Below are 16,306 nucleotides of genomic sequence, written 5' to 3' on the forward strand. Positions count from 1 at the left end.
AAAATAAAAAACTCCATGAGGAAAAATAGTTATAACTTGTCCAAATTTGTTCTTGCATTTTAGGGGGAGACTGCTGTGGAAAAGAAATTGGTGTCCGAACTGTCTTACGAGACTTTGACAAAGCCAGCAAGGGCCGTCCCTGCCCAAGAAAAGTACATCAGATTCCTCGAGGGAACCTGTCAAGGCTGAGCAATGAGATCCTTAGCGTTGCCTGCCAATCTCTCATAGCTCACTTCAGACCATATATAATTTTGTTAAGGCGGGCAAGTGACATGCCAATCTCTCAGAGCTCGCTTCCGACCATATATAATTTTGTTTAAGGCCGCAAATAATGGCGGAGCCAGGCTTTAGACTACCCGGGCTATAGCCCGGGGACCCGGTTAAAATTGTATTAAATTTTACCCTTTAATTGTATTGATTTTTCCATTTCCAAATAGAGCAAAGGAATCTCTAGCCCGGGTACCCCTTTGGAAGACATTTGTAGCCCAGGTGGGCTACAAATCCTGGCTCCGCCATTGGCAAATAGGATCCGGATAACTATGTGGAATGATGGATTCAGATCAGGGAATCGACTGGGGCAGGGATCCGGTCCAGGATCGCTGGACCACCCCTGGTCCTCTGCTTATTCATGAACTGGGGCAGGGATCTCCATTGGTTGAATGAATGGAAAAGGCTTCTTCTAGTTCAAAATTTTCTGTAAATAGATAAGAATCAATTGATCCAACAAATGAATGAAGAGGACCTCTTTTGATCCAGAATTTTCTGGACCAAAAGATCTGACCTCGAATCGACTGGAAGGGAATTGCTTCATAGAGATTTGAGTGTGTGTGTGTTTTTTTCCATTTGGAATTGATGCATTAAGTGTACAAATTGTAGTGTGGTTGAGACAGATTAGAACCATCTTGGACTGATGTCCTCGTAATTTCTCAGCAAATTTGTTTTCTCCTCCACCCTAAATATTGAAGACAAATCAAAATACTTCAAGTAAATGCAAACATTTAAGGCAAACTAAACAAATAGATCAGAGAACAAAAACTAGGGTTCACAATAAACTAGTACTAATGTTCGACGAAAAATGCCAAAGGAAGTTACAGCATGCGTGGACTTAATTAACACACACTCGCCATCGAATTAGCAAAATCTAAATCAAGGTCTGTGATTTTAACACATAAAAGGGATAGTTCTAGCCGATGATTTTCGTCTGGGTTGCCCTTGTTGGAATTATCAAAACCTGCAACAGGACGATGCTCATGTTGATTTTTTTTAATATCGCGCCTAGAAAATCTACAACTCATCCTTCACCGACTCATCGTTGTCTTCTTTATCGTCTGACTTGGTTGATGATTCCTTCTCTTCAATCTCAGGTTCCTCCGCATCGTCTTCCTCTTCCACAGTTGCATCTGGGCTGATATCCATGCTCTTCTGCACAGATTTGTAGATGCTGGAGGCAAAATCCTTTGGATCATTGAGAATGAAACCACTCTCCATGAGGGCAGTTTGATAAACAAGTCGTGCTGTATGTTTTAGACCCTCGTCCTGAACGAGAATGCATAATATTAATAAAAAAGATGACCGGAAGAAAAACAAAGTATTAGAAAGATTTCACACCTTTGAATCCTGGGCGACTCGATCACGAAGTTCCTTGATGATAGGATGCCTTGGGTTAATCTCAAGCACCCTCTTGCCGCGCATGTAAGCTTGCTTGCTGGCATCCGAGAGGGTTTGAGACTGCATGATCTTCTCCATGTTTGAACTCCATCCGTATTTGGAGGTGACCACCACACAGGGGGTGTTGTCCAACCGGTTGCTTAATTTGACAGAGTCCACGTTCTCACTGGAGAGAGCATCCTTCCACCAGTTTGTCAATTCCTTGAAGGATTCCTTGAGGTCCTTCAGTTTCGAGTCTTTTCCAAGTTTGAGACCTTCTTTCGACACATTCTGGAATTTCTTGTCTTCATAGTCCATCAAGTATTGCATCAAGTATTCATCGACCGGATCAGTGAAGAATATAACCTAGAAAAGATTTGGCAAAACCTTAGAGATTTGAGAAAGGGCAAGAAAAAACACGAGCATTTCCTTTACCACATTATAACAACATAACGGATGAAGGTGGGAAAATTTTGTGAATCAGGATGAAGTTTTGAATAAATGTGAAAATAACAGTGAGTTTACTTGGATGGAAAGATAGGAAAGGTAGTAGGTTAAGCGATACAATAACGTGATGCAAATCTATGTATAGTGTTATGAGCTCTTCCCTCTTTTTTTTTTTCCTCCTCAACCTATTACCTAAGTAAACCCATCAAAAAAACATTCACAAAGCATTACTAGTAATTCCCACTACTGATCACAAAAAAATTCACTATAAATATCCATGTCAAAATGCAAAAGGGCACAGGAGGACATAATCGATTAAACAACAGTCAATTCAAGCAAAATGTAACTGATCACAAAATGATCTACAAATGGACCGAAGAAGATAGCATTAAATTCAAGATAAAATAGACCCAGAAAATGGGATAGCAGGTCATAATCTTGATCTTATCACCATGGTAGAGATTAATCCAATTTGAATTACAAACAGATTCATTCAACAAGGTCGTAGATACATAGCATGAGAACACAACTTAAGTGCATCAACTAACCTCATAATTCTTCTTCGTGAGTCTCTCAAGGAATGGAGATTTCTCCAATTGTTCCTTGCTAGTTCCTGTTATGTAGAATATGTCCTTTTGTCCTGGCTTCATTCTAGAGATGTACTCATCCAGAGAGGCAAGTTTGCCTTCAGATTTTGTGCTGCAATTAAGAGATGTATATCAAAATGTGATTATAGTCAGAGCAACTAGAAATAAACTGGGGATTATACTGAGCCCATACATGATCAACCAAATTTATTGAAACAAACCTTTCAAATCTAAGAAGCTTTGAGAGACGGTTTCTGTTATGAGCATCCTCTATGATTCCAAGCTTGATAGATTTGCCAAACTCATTCCAGAATTTGGTGTACTGTCCTTTCTTCTCACTCTCTTCACTTTCTTTTTCTGAATCTATTAACCATAAATCAAATAAAAATTAAGCCAATTTAATGTTTTTGTTGAAAAAAAAACCCTGTAAAAGAAACAACTATAGGCAAACCTGTCTTTTCTTTGTTATGGAACTCATCAGGATCTTCATCTGCAATTTTTCGGATCATATCAAGTGCCTTACGGATTAACTTCTTCTTAATTGTCTTCAGACTACTGTGCTGTTGGAGCATTTCTCGTGAGACATTAAGCGGCAAAGTATCAGAGTCAACAAGACCCTGCACAAGTAAAATATGCTGATGAAATTGCTGACTAAACAAATCTGATCCAAGTTGCGGTTTAACATTTCAATTTACTAACCTTCAAGAAACTAAGATACTTAGGCAGAAGTTCATCAAACTCTTCGGAAATGAAAACCCTTCTGACATACAACTTCAAGTTGGACTTGTTGCTGTTGTAATAACTTTCATAGAGATCATGAGGAGCCTTGGGAGGTACAAAAAGTAAAGCCTTGAACTCGACATCACCTTCAGCAGCAAAATGGCTCCAAGCCAATGGGTTCTCATCACCAAAGTCCTGACGAGAAGTACAACATCCTAAACTATTTCTTTACTGAAATCTAAGTGTAAAATCAGTGGTTCTTTGTATGTATATAAAAGAACAAAAATTACCTTTGCTAGAGAGTGGTAGAATTTCGAATATTCTTCATCTGTGACCTCCTTAGGATTACGAAGCCATATAGCTTTCATGTCATTAAGACGCTCCCACTCAAAAGTCTTTTCTTTCACTGTTTTTGTCTTTGGTTTTTTCTCAGAAGCATCCTCATCAGTTTCTTCTTCTTCTTCTGAAGTGGTAGTTTCAGCTGAATCAAAGACATAACACATTCATCTTAGAACACCATGTGCAGAGAAACAATATACTTAAACAAAGAAATAATTCGTGAGAAGCAGATATCACAGGCATACCAGTTTCTTCTTCCTCAGTAGAATCATCTTCATCAGATGGAACTTCAACATCTACCTCCTTACTTGCCCACAGGTAAATGGGGAAGTTGATAAATTCAGAATACTTTTTCACCAATTCCTGCAAAGAACAGGAAATTGAGAATTAAAGTTTTAGCTGCAAATTATGGTAACATCGACAAATTCACAAGCAGACTATTTTAGATTAGAAAGATTACAAAATACCTACATGACCTTTCTAAGATTCTACTTTTTATATAATGTCCAAGATTTACTCATCTATGATAGTTAGGTCTATACTCCATAGGATTTGTTCAAATTCTCCAACAAAAAACCATTCCTAACAGGTATATATATAGCAATCACACGCAGAATTCATGCTATATCAAAGACCAAAAGGTAGATGCCAAGAGGTTTATAAAATTGGAAATCAGTCATTGATAGTAAAAATCGATTGGAAATAAATAGTCAAAAATACATTGAACCAATAAGTATTGAGCATTGAACTGCTATGAACGGATAGAAACCCAACAATATTATATCTGGGCGCAGTGAGTTATAGTTATGAATGGGGAACAAGTTTACTGGGATATAATGAATGCATAGTCATAAAGTAATTAGTAAAGTTCAACTATGGAAATAGCATCTATAAGTGCCGGCAGAACAGGTAGACACTTAATCAAAATAAACACCTACCTTCAATTTGTCTTCTTCAAGATACTCCTTGGCTTCATCCCTTAAATGCAGCCTTATCTCAGTCCCACGACCCAGTGGTTCATTCCATGTATCCTCGGAGACAGCAAATGACCCATCAGCCTTGGACTCCCATACGTACCTAGAAGATTATAAAGACCATGCCAAAAAAGCATGAGCATATTAAACAGTCAATAAATCAAATAAAATATATCAATATGATGAGATTTGTATCAACTTACTGCTTGTCATCATTGTGCTTGCTAATTACTTCAACATAGTCAGCAACCAAATACACTGAATAAAAACCAACGCCAAATTGTCCAATGAGGCTCAGGTCGCCTCCTGTCTGCATTTTCTCCACAAATGCTGCATACAAAGACATTGATCCTTGTAAGCTTGTGTGCTCCAGTTGAATCAAAGTTCATTCTGCTGTTGGATCAAAAAAGCTAGAGTACTCATACAAACAACGATTGTTACAAAAATACCTGAAGTTCCAGATTTGGCAATAGTCCCCAAGTTTTTTATCAGGTCTTCCTTTGTCATTCCAATACCTCGATCACGAATAGTCAGGATCTTATTTTCCTTGTCCAACTTCATCTGCATTTCAGCATAAACGAAACATTGCTTGCATTCATTCTGCTATTAAAATACAATTAATGTTTGGTCTAGATGCTACTTACAAGGATTTCAAGCTTAGTGTTATCGCCTTCACCCAAGACCTCTTTATCAGTAAGTGCAAGGAATCTGATCTTATCCAACGCCTTAATCAAGTAAAACAAAAAACGAATCAAATTTGATAAATATGTGAATTTAACAAGATGCCAACCAACGTTGAGAAGACTGAAAAAAAAAAACCAGAAAAGGGCTAGCAGCTTACATCTGAAGCATTCGAGATGAGCTCTCTCAAAAATATATCTTTGTTGCTGTACAGCGAGTTGATGATAATATCCATTAGCCGAGAAACCTCAGCTTGGAACTCGAATTTCTCAGCGTTGCTCCGCAGAGTCTTCCGCGAGATCGATTCTGCCTCTCTATCACAAAGCACGATACATTAAGCGAACAGCCAAAACATAACGTAACAGATCCAGCATGGAGAAAAGGCCAGCGGCTCGATCCATCAAAAAGGCAAGAAAACTCACCTTCTGGCAACATCCGAATCAGTCGACAGCCCCCCGGGAACAGCACCGAGCTTGTCCTCCACCTTCGGCAGATCAACGAGCTCATCCGAATCCCCGCTGTCCTCTGCATTCGCGTGGAGCTTCCGCCCTACGAGATCCGTAAAGATCACAAAAGAAACATTCGTAAAACCCTAAACACCACACCAAACAAACAAACAAAAAATGGATCGAGGAAGCGTCAAGGAATCAGATCGGTGGCACAGAGTGGGAGATCGATGAAGCACCTTGATCGGGGACGGTGGAAAGGAGAAGGAGGAGGAGGAGTGCGGAAGGGAGCGCCCACTTCCTCATCGCGTGCTGGCTGCTTCAGTCCCAAATTGCAGTCGCCGTTGAGGTCTGGATCTCACTTCGGCTCTCGTGTGTATTTATGTTTACACAACGGCGACTTGACTTCGACGAAGGGGATGACGTCGATTTCACCACAGTGGAAGATCGGACGGGCAGGATACAAGTTGTGACACGTGTCAAGTTAGAAGTGGAATACCGATGGGCCCTTGACGTGGTGCGATCTGGTGGAGTCGACGTCGTGTTGGGTCTTTTAATAGAAGTAAACCGGTGGACGTGGATCGTTGGATCGTGGGGCTGGAGAGGACGGACGGTCTGCGTAAATTTCGAGAGATAAGGTTTCTGGATGTTTCTATCAGGGAGACACGTGGGAGCAGGTGGTTGGGTGTCCCGGAGTTTTCGACGTCGATTAGCGGTGGTAGTTTTGCAATGCGTGCAACTTGGGCCGAGTCAATAAGTAGTGTTCATAGATGGGACGATTTTATTGTTTGATGTAGAATATTATGATTATGCAAAATGATTTTAACATAAAATTATATAGAAAAAATTACTATTTTTTCTTATTTAGTATGATGATACAATAGATTAACATATATGTTCGATAAATCGGGAAGTACACGTTAAGTTAAATTTAGAGAGAGGGACAGAGTGTCGAATCCGATGAGGCAAGCGACTCGAGTCGAGCGTGCCACGGAACGAGCGATCACCGACAAATCGCATCGGATTTCCACTCGAGGGGGAGCGAAACAATGGCGACGGAAGAAGAAACTGTAGATCAGTAGATCTTTAGTTAGTCGTTGAAGCCTTCAACTGTGGGGGTGGGAGATTCTAGGGCAGGGCCGTCGCGGAGTGGATATCAATCGGAGAGGAAAACGCTAGCGACGAAGGTTTGCGGAGAGTAGGGTGGGCGGTGGCGAACTGAGAGCGGCGATGATCCGGAATACCGTCATCGCGTTTGTCTTCCTCGCCTTCATTCTTCTCGGGGTTTCCATCATCAACAAGGAGGTTCGTTCCATTCCCCTGTTTCTAATCCCCTCGATTCATCTTTACCTTTCTGGTTCCCGTAATGGATCTTGAGATCTTTTCGGTCTTGAGGACTGGGATCAGTGGCTCCCTTGTTAACATGAGATCTGATTTCGTGTGAGATAACTGCAAATTGCGGTTTCTGATTGAGAGAATATTGGTTTATCGTGATGCTGTTAGTGGTGAAAACGAGTTTGCTTACTTTATTTATTTTATTTTCTTTTCCTTTTTTTTTCTCGGCTAAGGACTGATACTGTAAGTGCATTTGGGAGTCAAGAATCCATAGAAAAGTTCATGATGCACATTCCTACAATTTTAATTTCTGACGTCTTAAGCATTTTGGGACGTCTTCACTGAAGTGTCTTCAGACAATGACTTACCCCGACTGATAAATTATGTTACGGATTCACTTGTAAAGTTTGTCGGTCCTTCAACTGAAAAAATGGTTGCATGAATTAAATATATGGTTACTCACTTACATCTTCAGTGAAGCAGTACATTTTGAAACTGTGCAATGATAAAAACAACCCCTGAAACAGGAGCTGGCTACTAAGTTGACCGTAAGAAGACCTCCAATCCTTGATTCCTGCAAGGCACACAGAGAGGAGGCAAAGAACATTAAGAGGATGGCCAGGGGTGCCCTAGACTGCTCAATTCAGTGGATAAGATGAAGATGAACAATAGTGAAAAATGAGTGTGCGTGCATGAAAAGGCATACTTGTGCCCGCGAGAGCGGGCTCTCTTTTATAATACAACAAAAGGGTAATCTCTCTTCATTAATTAGACATCATGTCACCATAAAATTAACGTCTCATCGTCGTATTTTTGCCACATCAACCTGTCTCATCTCCCAACTTAATCTTCAACAGGGAATTTAATTTTCAGGTGAAAATGGAAATCAGTGTGTCAAGCTCGTTCAGGGCGGGTCTCCCTAAGATGACATTATAAGTAGAGGAGTCATCCACTATAGTGAAGGAGGTGCGTCGAGTCCCCATCAAGGGCTCTTTCCCCAAAGATACTGTCAGTTAAATTTGGCCAAGCGGTTGTATTCATACCTAGTGAATCATCTGCAACTGGTCGAAAGCACTTTTAAAGATAATATTTATTGAACCACTCGTGCCTATGAAAACCCTGAACATGTTGTAGTTAACAATGACGACCTTGATGACCAGGGCATCTTCATGGGTAGCTTCCACTCTGTCGAGGTCCTGAGGCCCAAAGCCTATTGGGGGCTTTCTATCAGCTGCCCCTATTACTCTTGAGTCGCCGACTGTGAGCTTTCCGCAGTCGGTGGGAATCTCCATAAGTGGAGCCTCCAGAAATCATACCAATGTTCCCCTGAACGATATTACCCCTATTTTTTTATTGTCGAGTTTGAGATGCTAGCTCTTGGACCCTATTGGGTGGAGAACAAGTCCAACGATCCCGTTGCATGGGGATGCCATTTTGTAGAGCGGCTGGAGAAGGCAAGTGTCATGAGGAGCCAAGAGTCGACGGTCCACTCAGCTGCTGAGTTACTTGGGCAAGGAAATGTTGATTCCGCGGACACTGATCGATGTCTCGACAAAGCTCCTTAGCATATTGTTGACATTCTCAGGTGGAATGAGTCTTGGACCGATGATAAAAGAAAAAGGTGGGGAGCTGACGGTGGGGTTTGACGAATGACGTTCGGGCGACTTCCACAGTCTGCACAACTTATCTACGCATCTGGTTTTGATGGTTTGAATGATGCTCTTTCCTATGCAAGGGGATGGAGGAGCTTTGCACTCCGACTGAAATGCAGAGGTCGGAACATTAACCTCCTTCCTTGGGGCGAACTGTGCTTCCTCCACGTTGACCTATTTGACCACTCGACCCAGTAGACTATCAAAATCCCAAATAGGATCTTTGAGAACTCTCGGATCTCAGGGATCCCTTTGCTGGTGTCCAAATTAGGGCTCGTGGAAATTCAGTGAAGATGAGACAAATGGTTCACAGGAGACCACAAGATGTCTAGTGACTGACCGCAGCACGCGGAGTATTAGGTATGTTGCAGTGGAATATTAGATAGGCATCCTCTACTATACATAGGTATTATTAAGAAATATAGAACATTACACAGATTCCTACACATTACATATTTACACATAAGCCCATTCATCCAAACATAACATAAATGAACTGGTACTTGTTGCTGAGGTGAATCAGATTAATTCATGTTATGGTTGGACGGATAATGCCCTATTATGCAATGATAATGAAGATTCCATCACTGCCAGTCCCTTTTTCAACAAACTTCAAGTTCATTTCCCTGACTCAAAATTGAGGTATCATCATCTTGCAAAATTTGTGGGTGAAAACACAGTGATATCATTGTGTAAGTATTGATGAATTTTAGGTATTACGGGTTGACGATTCAATGAATTTTGTGGTATAACAGCCGGTGTTGAGGCATTTGAGCTGATGCTATGTTGGTGAGGAGTTGCATTAATGCAATTTGTATAAACTGTTACTGCAATAGTATGGAAGTACTTACATGGTGTGAATGGCATGATAGCATCATGCGATAATGTGTATCTTTGGTTAGATGTATCATTTTTGATGAGGCTGCATTGTTATGGTGTTTTGACAATCTGATTAAATTAGATGCATAATGTTAATTGTTTTGATAGCACTTGTGTTGGTTTATGATTTTATATACATCCGTTTCATAATATTCCAACACTTCCTTCCACACTGACGTTCATACATTGCCCACAATTTCATTAATAGTGGCGAGCATTGGCTCACTAGTTTATTTGATGTTTACAGTAATTACCATAAAATGTTGTCTTTTTTATCGCATTCTGCTTTAACACTGGTTACCATTTAGATTATGCATGTTGGGGCAATAATAATCAACAAGTAAATATCGCCCACCCTTAATGAAGGTAACATAAAATCTTGGATATCAACCAAAAAAAAAGGCGACCAAGCTCTCAATCAACAATCAAGAGTAAGAAATGGGACCAAGGGAACCTAACCCACAAACATAATTGAATGCCTATTCTCCTTCTAATAGTAAATATATAGCACAGATTCTTCATCTATTCCAAGAGCAATTGAATGATGATTAAGTTAATAGTGTTCGTTCACTAATCACACATTAGTATAGTCAGAGACAGACTAGACAAATAAAGACATGCCTTTCACTAAAGAAGTAATAGCCAGTGTTACTAGAAGTTTTTCTGATTATGTTTATAATATCATCCAAGTTATGAAGACCAATAATGATGCCCTGAGAATAAAAGTAATGGATAAAAAACCTCATTTTTTGGAACTTTAATCATTTGAAATAGTAGAAGATATACCTCCATAATATGTTTTCATTCTAGAGCTTGACTAAGCTTGAATGCTGCATGCCTTCCAATGACAGAATTCCTAAAATCAAGAAACACCTTAAAACAAAAATAAATTATTTACTTTTGCTATTATATTTCATCCGACTGGCTAGATAGTCGTGTCAGAGCACTAGCTTGAGGGGAGCTGAGCCCAAAGGGTCGGGAGAATCCGACCGGCTAGATGTATCTGGACTGACTGAGTATCTATCTTAGAGAGAGAACTTGGGAGACCCAGCGAAGTTATCTACCCCAGCGGTGAGCTCAACTAGGGCTGGTCGGGGAGGGTTCTTGGATGTCCTGATCGGACCTTACTAACCCTCTCATCTCAAATCGGGGAATCAATCCAGGGGACCTATCCTGGCTTTGACCTCCCGCTAAGCGAGAATATTGACTTTTCTTGCTTACGTGGAGGCTTCTGATATTTCGAAAGAGGCCCGAGCCTGACTGTCTAGACAGTGGCGTGACCGTGACCTGATCTGCTCTCTGACTCAACTTTTAGGGCTAACGTGTAAAGGACAATTGATCTGTTGTGTACCTCGAAAATACGTGTGTATGTTGATGATACGCGTGCGCGTGTATTCGAATGCTGATTAGTCAGCTTTTAGGGCTGACTAGTGCTTTCTCTTTGCTTGATGGTGATGGATATTGTTTTTGTTCCTTGAGTGCCAGGAGATAACAGCAAACTATTTCCTTCTTCTGATATAGAGGGCAGAAAGGAAATGATTTAATAAGTTCAAGGAAGAAAAGGTATTAACTGAGCGCAAGGAAGAAAAGAATGATATTCCTACTTAACCAGAAAATAGATATTTGTTAAGAAAGAAATGTATTTTAAGGCAAAGAAAAAGGAAAATAATAAAAGGGGAGCAATTCAACATATGTTAGTTGATGAGAACCTTATCCAAGTAAATCTTCAGTTCAGTTGGGTGCCAAAACCTTCATCATAAGTATTCTTATATTGTTTGTCAATGACTTTTGTTTACAGTTTAAATGATTGTTACTTCTTTTTCATCAATTACAGATGCTAGTATTTACTACTATTTGGAAAGGTTCATGGGCACAGCTTCCCTATCTTATTTGTCTTAAGAATTAAAGTTCACTTTTTTTTTATGCAGGCAAGATTTAAGGTGGAAAAAGAACCTGAAATTACTCATAGAGTTTTCTTGGATGTTGATATTGATGGCCAACATTTAGGTATATCAAATATGAAACTTAGCTCTAAAATTAAACTAATTTATCTTCAGTTGAACTAGCGATTGTTTTTATTGTTAATATTCCTCTTCCCATTCTATGTGTATCACAAACTTACCATTGTCATGACCCTTAGGCAACCATTAAAATTTAAAGACCCTTTCCTTTATCCTTTGAACTAAAGTAGTGGTCACATGTTTTTTTGGGATTCAGGTGTTCTATTTCTCTCTTTTTTTTTTTTTTTTCCATAATTGACATATGCACACTTTCTCACCCCTACAGTATATTTGGCTTCTGTTTTGGATTGATATTTGGTTGGTCATATATCTGTCTTAACTTCTATAGAGAGCCATGAAAAAATTGGAATATCCAACGCAAGTTCTATTTCTCATCTTTTATTTTTTTTTAATTGACATATTTACTCTTTCTTACCACTATAGTTTATTTGGTTTTTGTTTTAGATTGATATTTGGTTGGTCATGTATCTGTCTTAACTTCTATAGAGAGTCCTGAAAAAATGGAATATCTAAAGCAAGTTATTTTTTGATTGAATTTACACTCTTGCATCCTTCTTCAAGGCCATCTTAGAGTCATTGGTTAATCTATTTTTTTATAAACATTTGTACCATTGTCATATTCCTACTTACTGAGCATGATTACTGTAAGTCTAAGCCTGTTCCTCATGTCAGTAGCTTTATATGCTGAAATTAGTCAAGCTCCTACATGCATTTCACTAGGTGCACCAACTATTCTTGCTTTTTTACATTCTTATTCCTGTTATTTGTATGTTTTCTTTAGGCAAGTTATAATGAAGTTAGTATTATTGGCGAACCTATTGAATAATGCTCGACACACCAAATACTCTACAAAAGGTGAAATCCGTCACCTTGGCGGCCCCGATTGTCCCACATTATTGGGAGAGAGTAAATCAATAAATCAAAGCTAGCCATCACATGTGAGGATAATTCCTCGGTCTTTGCCAGGATTCAGTCCTTGCTCAATTCTGCAAACCTGCCATGTGATAACGAACTCGGCTATACCTGGGGGCAAATGACACACCAAATAGAGTTGATGGAGGGTTGCCATAGAAATAATTTATTTGGTTGAAAATTGAGGAAAAACTTTCATGATAATTAATCTTTTTCCCCCCTTTTTTTTTGGTGTCTGTCCATACCTTATACACAAATTGCTCTTAACTTTTATTCATGGTTTAGAAACACTTGTCTTGTTATTTGTTCTAGTTATCAAAGATATGAATCACGCGGCGTGGCAGAGCTTCCTTATTTCTTCTCATGTTTATCTCTTTTTCCATGATCCCAATTACATTTAACTCTTCATGAATATTTCAAGTTTCAATTGGAAATGCAGGTAGGATTGTCATAGGATTATATGGTGAAGTGGTGCCAAAAACTGCAGGTATGATATCTTAGAAATCTGTCTTGCTTGCTTGGTTTTCAACATCAAGCGCATGATATATTCATATTAAAGTTTGTCTTGCTTGCTTGGATTTCAACATCAAGCTCTTTGTGTATCGTTTACAGTTTGATGCATTTTAAACTTGATCATCATTTGCACTTTCACATTTCTTGCTTCTAACATCTTCTTTGATGTGCATAAGTTCAATTGTGTATTTTTATTAGTCTTTCTTCATCCCAAGTTTAACATGCCAACTTATGGTCTATTTTTTCCTTTTTCCTGGCTAGTGCAGACAATTTCAGAGCTCTATGCACAGGTATCTTGGACTTTCATCACTAGTTATTCTACATCAACATATGTATGCTGTTGTATTTAATGAGAGTTCTAAATGTTGTGTACCATCTAAATCTTGGTATCAGGCGAAAAGAAAAATGGAACTGGTGGAAGAAATCTTTATTACAAGGGAACCAAATTCCATCGCATTGTATCAGGGTTTGTTATTCAAGGCGGTGACGTCACTAATAGTCATGGTAAGGGCAGTGAATCTATATATGGTGGTACTTTCCCTGATGAGAACTTTTCAGTCAAGCATTCACGAGCAGGTGTGTACTGTTCTGATTTCATGCCGTCAAACTGGTATATAGCAGTGATAACTAATAGAAGTTTAAGTTTTTTACATGTATTGTTTCATAATTTGACTGATGTTCAAATGATGATAAAATCAGACCCCTTGAGCTTTGTATTTGTCACCCAATGAAACTAAATATTTAATTGTGAATGAATTAATTTAATGAATTCTATATAATTGAAGTACAAGTGGAAAGAAAGACTCGTTTCTTTTATCTTGTTTTGTTGACACTTTTTTCCTTTTGGAATGAAATTCTAAAGGAGAAATGTGGTAACAGGAAGAGAACACTAAATATTGTTCTTTTTTTTTATTTATGTTTGTTACATTTATTCAGTTGTTAAAACCATACCTTTTATCGTATTAATACTTGAAGTTTGCTGGACATACCTTTTCTCACAAGTAAGTTCTGTGTAGGTCATATCTTCAGTATTATGTTTGGTTGAGGCATTAATTTGAGGAACAGCAGTGGCATTTAGACTGTTCCCAAGTTGTGTTGAGTAAATCATCAATTGATTTCCATTTATCCTTTTTTCTTCAAGTCTTATTAGATTAGACCTTTCTAACTAGAACTCTTGGTTCGTCTTTGAATGTGTTCAAACTATTGTTATTTTGTATTGTATATCATTTGTTGGGATTTCATACAACCATTTTACAAATTAAATCTTTTTAACCCTCTATGTTTGTAACCTCATACGTTCATCTCAACATTAATTTGCATTCTATTTTCTTACATGTTCAAGTACAAAGAGGCTCTCTCTATCTTACCTAGCCTTCATCTTTCCATAAGTTTAAATTACTGTTCTATTTGTTTCACAAATAGATGCTTTATGGTTGGCTGGAGATTCATAAAATAATCAATATATTATGATGTTTCCTTTGTGGTATAATGATTTCTTCCGGCTGTTACTTAGTTTGCTTAGTGTATTAAGTAAAAGATGTTGATCGTCCGAGTTAGATTTAAAAGGCTTATAATGGTTAAGGTATATGACATCTGTACTTGGTCATCCTTATTGAGTGGATTTGTGAGATCATGAATAAAGGATATTAATGATTTAAGAAAAAAATTGAGTATATCTGTAATGATTTTGAGGTTCTAACTTGAATTCTATCTAAACTATTATATTAAAATTGATAATCTAATAATCGTGGGTTACTCTTAAGAAATTTTTTTTTCCTTTTTTATTTGTTCACAAAGAAGTGAAACTACTATGTTTTTTTAAAAGAAAAATTAAAAGTGTCTATCCTCGCTATACTTGTGGACCTAGACTCTTCTTTGGTAATAGTTGAGAGTGTGCTCGCCACTATAAAAAAGTTATTTTTTGATTGCTTCTTGTACGACATCGATCATCCTTGATAACTAGAATTGCTCCTTGAGATTATATCTTGGTTTTGACATTATGTCAGTATCATGGTTAAGATATTATTACTTCATTCTCAATGTGAATTTCTCAACTATAACTCTTGGCCACACTGTACAGGTATTGTCTCTATGGTGAACTCAGGGCCTGATTCAAATGGATCACAGTTCTTCATAACTACTGTCAAGGCAAGCTGGTAGGTAACGCCAAAAGTTGAGACAGCAGACTTACCAATATGTTAGTTTTCGACTATGATTCATTTGTGATTCTAGGTTGGACGGGGAGCATGTAGCCTTTGGTAGGGCTATTCAAGGTATAGATACAGTCTTTGCGATCGAGGGAGGAGCTGGAACATACAACGGGAAGCCAAGGAAGAAAGTTACCATTGTCGATTCAGGAGAAATACCAAAGGACCAATGGGTAGATGAATGATGAGTTGTGTCTATTTGTACTTCCTCGCTGACTAAAGCTTTACCTTTCCTATGGTACTACTTCGAAGACTTGGACCTCTTAGATCCTTCTCGCTGATAGTTGGTATACATCAACACCCACCTTCCTGTTCTACCAATGTCAATAGTTGGTATACTTCGACATCTGAATGTTTTTTTGTTTTGTTTTGTTTTATTTTTTCGGAATTACTTGTCATCAAGCCCATTTTCAACTGATTGTGAGAAGAATTTAAAGCTGCATAAATACTTTACAAGTTGGGGAGTTGATTTATGGAGCAAAAGTGGATCACATTGTGTTGAAACGAATTGCACTTGGAAAGAAATCAAGTAGATTCAGATTAAAAATGACAGTAAAATAAAAAATGATTTATTCAAATTTATATGAACACTAAATATTATATCGTTCACATATTTAGTTTTTTAGAGCACCATAAATTTTACTTAATGATATATAAATATGTGAATGACTAGAAATGAGAATGCTCAATTAATTACTGTATTTAAACTTTACAGCAGGCTGCGAGCTTGCCGGCTCGAAAAACACACCCTTATTTTTGTTTCTCAAATAAAATTATACTTTAGTCCATCAAATGACATTTCCAATTTTCCTTACTAAGCTACAAAATGGAGAAAAGCAAATATAAACTATTAATTTGTTTATATATATTTATCTTGGATAGATTTAAATACCAAGATAGATGTTCACTAATACTAGAAGAGATAGATGTTTAACACAGTAAAGGG

At 38.2% G+C, this 16,306-nt stretch overlaps 2 protein-coding genes across 2 annotated transcripts; one reads left to right on the forward strand and one right to left on the reverse strand.

Annotated features, from left to right (window-relative positions):
• Positions 1-997: 997 nt before the first annotated feature.
• On the reverse strand, positions 998-6,235 carry LOC121986315 (endoplasmin homolog). Its single transcript, XM_042540196.1, has 15 exons — positions 6,081-6,235; positions 5,818-5,944; positions 5,556-5,709; positions 5,359-5,439; positions 5,164-5,275; positions 4,918-5,044; positions 4,679-4,817; positions 3,986-4,103; positions 3,692-3,882; positions 3,381-3,596; positions 3,133-3,298; positions 2,903-3,044; positions 2,643-2,793; positions 1,609-2,013; positions 998-1,536 (listed from the first exon to the last, which is right to left on the reverse strand). The coding sequence occupies exons 1-15, from the start codon at positions 6,145-6,147 to the stop codon at positions 1,285-1,287; spliced, it is 2,448 nt and encodes an 815-aa protein (XP_042396130.1). The 5' UTR covers positions 6,148-6,235; the 3' UTR covers positions 998-1,284.
• Positions 6,236-6,778: 543 nt separating this feature from the next.
• On the forward strand, positions 6,779-15,833 carry LOC121986317 (peptidyl-prolyl cis-trans isomerase CYP21-1-like). Its single transcript, XM_042540197.1, has 7 exons — positions 6,779-7,146; positions 11,636-11,714; positions 13,080-13,127; positions 13,420-13,443; positions 13,547-13,729; positions 15,234-15,309; positions 15,386-15,833. Exons 1-7 carry the CDS (start codon positions 7,072-7,074, stop codon positions 15,543-15,545), a joined length of 645 nt encoding a protein of 214 aa, XP_042396131.1. The 5' UTR covers positions 6,779-7,071; the 3' UTR covers positions 15,546-15,833.
• The last annotated feature ends 473 nt before the right edge of the window (positions 15,834-16,306 follow it).

The sequence above is a fragment of the Zingiber officinale genome, chromosome 5B, assembly GCF_018446385.1.
Source record: "Zingiber officinale cultivar Zhangliang chromosome 5B, Zo_v1.1, whole genome shotgun sequence".
Taxonomy (NCBI): Eukaryota; Viridiplantae; Streptophyta; class Magnoliopsida; order Zingiberales; family Zingiberaceae; genus Zingiber; species Zingiber officinale.

Coding starts and splice junctions, on each gene's coding strand:
- LOC121986317 (XM_042540197.1), top strand. CDS start 7,072: ATGATCCGGAATACCGTCATCGCGTTTGTCTTCCTCGCCTTCATTCTT. Junction 11,715..13,079: donor TATTGATGGCCAACATTTAG/GTATATCAAATA, acceptor TTGGAAATGCAG/GTAGGATTGTCATAGGATTA. Junction 13,128..13,419: donor AGTGGTGCCAAAAACTGCAG/GTATGATATCTT, acceptor TGGCTAGTGCAG/ACAATTTCAGAGCTCTATGC.
- LOC121986315 (XM_042540196.1), bottom strand. CDS start 6,147: ATGAGGAAGTGGGCGCTCCCTTCCGCACTCCTCCTCCTCCTTCTCCTT. Junction 5,710..5,817: donor GATTCGGATGTTGCCAGAAG/GTGAGTTTTCTT, acceptor GCTTTGTGATAG/AGAGGCAGAATCGATCTCGC. Junction 3,045..3,132: donor CCATAACAAAGAAAAGACAG/GTTTGCCTATAG, acceptor TATGGTTAATAG/ATTCAGAAAAAGAAAGTGAA.